The 3,580-nt window shown below is 32.8% G+C and overlaps 1 protein-coding gene across 1 annotated transcript; it reads left to right on the top strand.

The window, feature by feature from the left end:
* The first annotated feature begins 288 nt into the window (after positions 1-288).
* Positions 289-3,462, top strand: LOC144477439 (uncharacterized). Its single transcript, XM_078195166.1, has 4 exons — positions 289-635; positions 2,100-2,219; positions 2,603-2,720; positions 3,149-3,462. Exons 1-4 carry the CDS (start codon positions 495-497, stop codon positions 3,460-3,462), a joined length of 693 nt encoding a protein of 230 aa, XP_078051292.1. The 5' UTR covers positions 289-494.
* The last annotated feature ends 118 nt before the right edge of the window (positions 3,463-3,580 follow it).

Raw genomic sequence — 3,580 nt, 5'->3', positions numbered from 1 at the left:
ACGGAAGTTGTGCGATTTTGTTAATGCATACATCGAAATATTAATTAATCGGAATATTAATGTTTGACGATACTGTCACTGGATTCTCTGAAATCCTATAATTTATAATTTACAATTTTTCTGTGAAATCTTTTGCATTCTTACTTACAGGATAGTAATTATTACATTAATAATAAATAATAGTAATTATTTATATTACAGCATACAAGTGAGAAATAATCCTAAATAGGTATGAATAATACGAAATGTAAGAATTCAGTACGTGGATACTTTTTAATATATATATTCGCGTGGAAATATATGTATATTCACGTAGAAATATGTATATCAGGACAAATAGCGTAGTAACTACTAGAAATTAATGACAGATGAACAACAAGAAATTTTATCAGATTTTTTCGCAGAGGAAAAAGAAAGGCTAGATTCGAGATAATAATTCGAGACAGAAAAGCTTTCAGTTTTCTCATTCGTCTATCCTGGAATCCTCGAACAAGATGGACACATTCAAACGGAATTATAAAGTCTACTATTCTGCGCTTCGTATAGCCGGCCTCTGGCCTTTCACTCAGTCTATTATATTAACGTTTCAGCGGATTGCTTTTTGCGCGATGACGATCTGCTGCATAATGGTCCAGGTGATGCAAATTTTATATACAAAGCAGTTTCCTACCGATGCAAAGAGAAGTTATCTTATCCTTGCACTATCATATTAGGTTCGTGCATATGAAATATCGGACTTTTTAACCAGTTAACTGTGATCGACGAGTACACTCGTCATGGAGAAGTGGCAAAATTTTGTGTATTGACGAGTATACTCGTCACGCGTATAAATCAGTGACCATTAGCTATTTAAATTGCAATTTTTGAGAAAAACAAAACATATTCCGAAATTTCAAGATGTTTAGAATATTTTGAGGCTATGTCGAAATAAAACAAACAAATAGAAAATATAAACAGTTTGAGATAATGTCATGCGTCCCCGTAAGCATTGGTTGAAAAAGTTTACCAGTTCGCATAATGAACTTATTTATGTGCGATGATAACGTTTTCTTAGATGTTAACCTAAAAGGGGCATAGTCAAAAGTGAAAAAGTGGATTTATAAACGAGAAAGCTAACTCGTGAGCAGTGCAGCAACTTTGAATTTTCGGTGATCTTGATCTTCATCTTGCTGTATCAAACCCCAAAAAGTGCTAATTTTAACCAAAGAAGTAAATATTAGTAATAAAATCTTCAATTTTATAAAATAAACCCATCTTTTCATCCAATATCTTAGCAGCGCAAGGCTACTATACGCGACGTGGCTACTATAGATTCAGGCGACACAAAACTGTGCGCACTTTTAAATGAGGGCGCCACAGTTAACTGGTTAAGCGAGCATACAAAACTGCGTACTTTTTTCAAAAGCTATTGATTCAATCAAAATGTACCCCATTTGTTTCAATACACTTTTCCCAACGCGAGTTTAATTCATAGATGTCTGTCTTCAAGAAATTCTGATTTCTCGGATCAATAAACTATAGTATGGAATTTTTCAGGCTGTCTCCATTTACATACTGTTCAGCCCATTTTCGAAATTAAACGAAGTAAAATATAAAATTTTATAAAATATAGATCTTTCGCCGACCGACTTTCACTGTTTTAAACATTTAGGACAGTTTTTACGGGCTAAATAGTATATAAATGAAGACGGTCTGAAATATTCCATATCAGAGTATATTAATTCGAAGGATCAGAATTTGTTTAAGACAGGTATCTCTGTATTGAAATCTCGTTGACAAAGGTGCAGTAAAGCAAGCAGGGTATATTTTGATTAAATCAACAACTTTTGTAAAAAGATATACAGTTTCATACATTTACTTAAACATCTGACATTTCATATGCACCAACCTAATAATATTACCGTGGAATGTTCGCACTAATTATTTCCCTGAAAATCATTATCTTATTCGGAGATAATGACGTTCGAACACCCGAAATTCTATTTCCTAGACAAATCAGAATTTTTATGGTTTGTAATCGGATTTCAGGTAAGCCTTATCAAAGGATAGTAATCGAACGAGAGATGAAAATCTTCACGGAGGAATAAAATGTTTTTCAGATAGTCTCTATAAGAAAAGTAGAATTCACCCTTCGGAACATACTCACGATGCTATCGTTTACTTTTCCGTTGCTGTTGTTCATTCTACGATACGTTAGCTTCATCATCAATTTCCCACTAGTAAGTATGGCAATGCCACGTGGCACTCGGGTAACAGGTAGAAAAAATTAATCTGCTTTCATCAGTTAACACACGTCAGAGATTCATTTTTTAAATCGCGAATCAATAATCGATCCGATTAACGAAACTTTCAGGAAATTCGAATTGTTATTTAATACACACGTATTTTTTAAAGTTCATTTCTCAACACGATATATTTATTATAAACCTTTTAGAACGCACGGTAACTAAACAAGTAAGATATTTTAAGAATAGTATTTACAGTTTTGTGAACAAAACTTCTGCTGCACGTTGTTTTATTCATAACGTGTTAAGCGAACAATATATTTTGTAGTTAGTTTAAGCTTTTTACGATCTCATAGTTACATTCTCTGCGACAACAGATGAAGTCAATGTTCAAGAAAATGGAATATGATTGTAACATGATACGAGATCCGGATGAATCGGAGATATTAGCGAGATATATACGACAATCCAATACGGCATTTTATGTGTATTTTGGTAAGAATATACGACAATTATTTTTAATTATTTCCATCGCATAAAACAGTCTCGTTTATACGATTCTTGGAAAATGATCAATTTTATGTTTTTATAATAGTATGAGGGCGACGGGAAAACAAATCTAACGATACTATTTTTAAAAATATTATTATTTTTACTTCTACTATAATAAATAATGTAACTGAAATGAAGAGGTTGTTACCCAAAAATACTACTATCTTCACTTTTACTATAATAAATTTACTATAATAAATAATTATATATAACTGAAATGAAGGGGTTGTTAGTCAAAAATACTACTATTTTTACTTTTACTATAATAAATAATTATATGCAACTGAAATGAAGAGAAAGACAAACAACTGATATTATTAGTTTTATATAAAACTATTATGCAATCAATAAAAGGTAATACCAAATTCTAGGCATGTCGACGGTCGCTTCAGTCATGGTTGTGATCCTAGTAGTGATTCCTACGCTACTGGGTTGCGAATTTCAACTGACTCTGCTGCAATTTGCCGGATTCTTTTACTTCGAGCATAACATTACCACTGACTTGATTTGTCTTTATGCTGCATGCACATTCATATGTGGTCTAATGATAACTGCGTGCACGGAATCGTCGTTCTCTATTATGACACACTATTTATGTGGATTATACGAAATTGTTGGGTACGTTCAAATGTTACTCACTGTAGGGATAGGGATGTATAGGAAATACTCTGTTTCCCTTCGATAGGAACAAATCGATCGAAAATCGAAGATCGAAACATCTGTTTAAAAAATGACCAAAGTTCTAGGAAAATGATCCGGGAGCTAATATCGTGTAGGTAGTGCAGAACTGTTAGATTCACGTG

This window comes from Augochlora pura, unplaced genomic scaffold, assembly GCF_028453695.1.
Source record: "Augochlora pura isolate Apur16 unplaced genomic scaffold, APUR_v2.2.1 APUR_unplaced_1082, whole genome shotgun sequence".
NCBI lineage: Eukaryota > Metazoa > Arthropoda > Insecta > Hymenoptera > Halictidae > Augochlora > Augochlora pura.
This window is presented reverse-complemented; position numbering and strand designations above follow the sequence as displayed.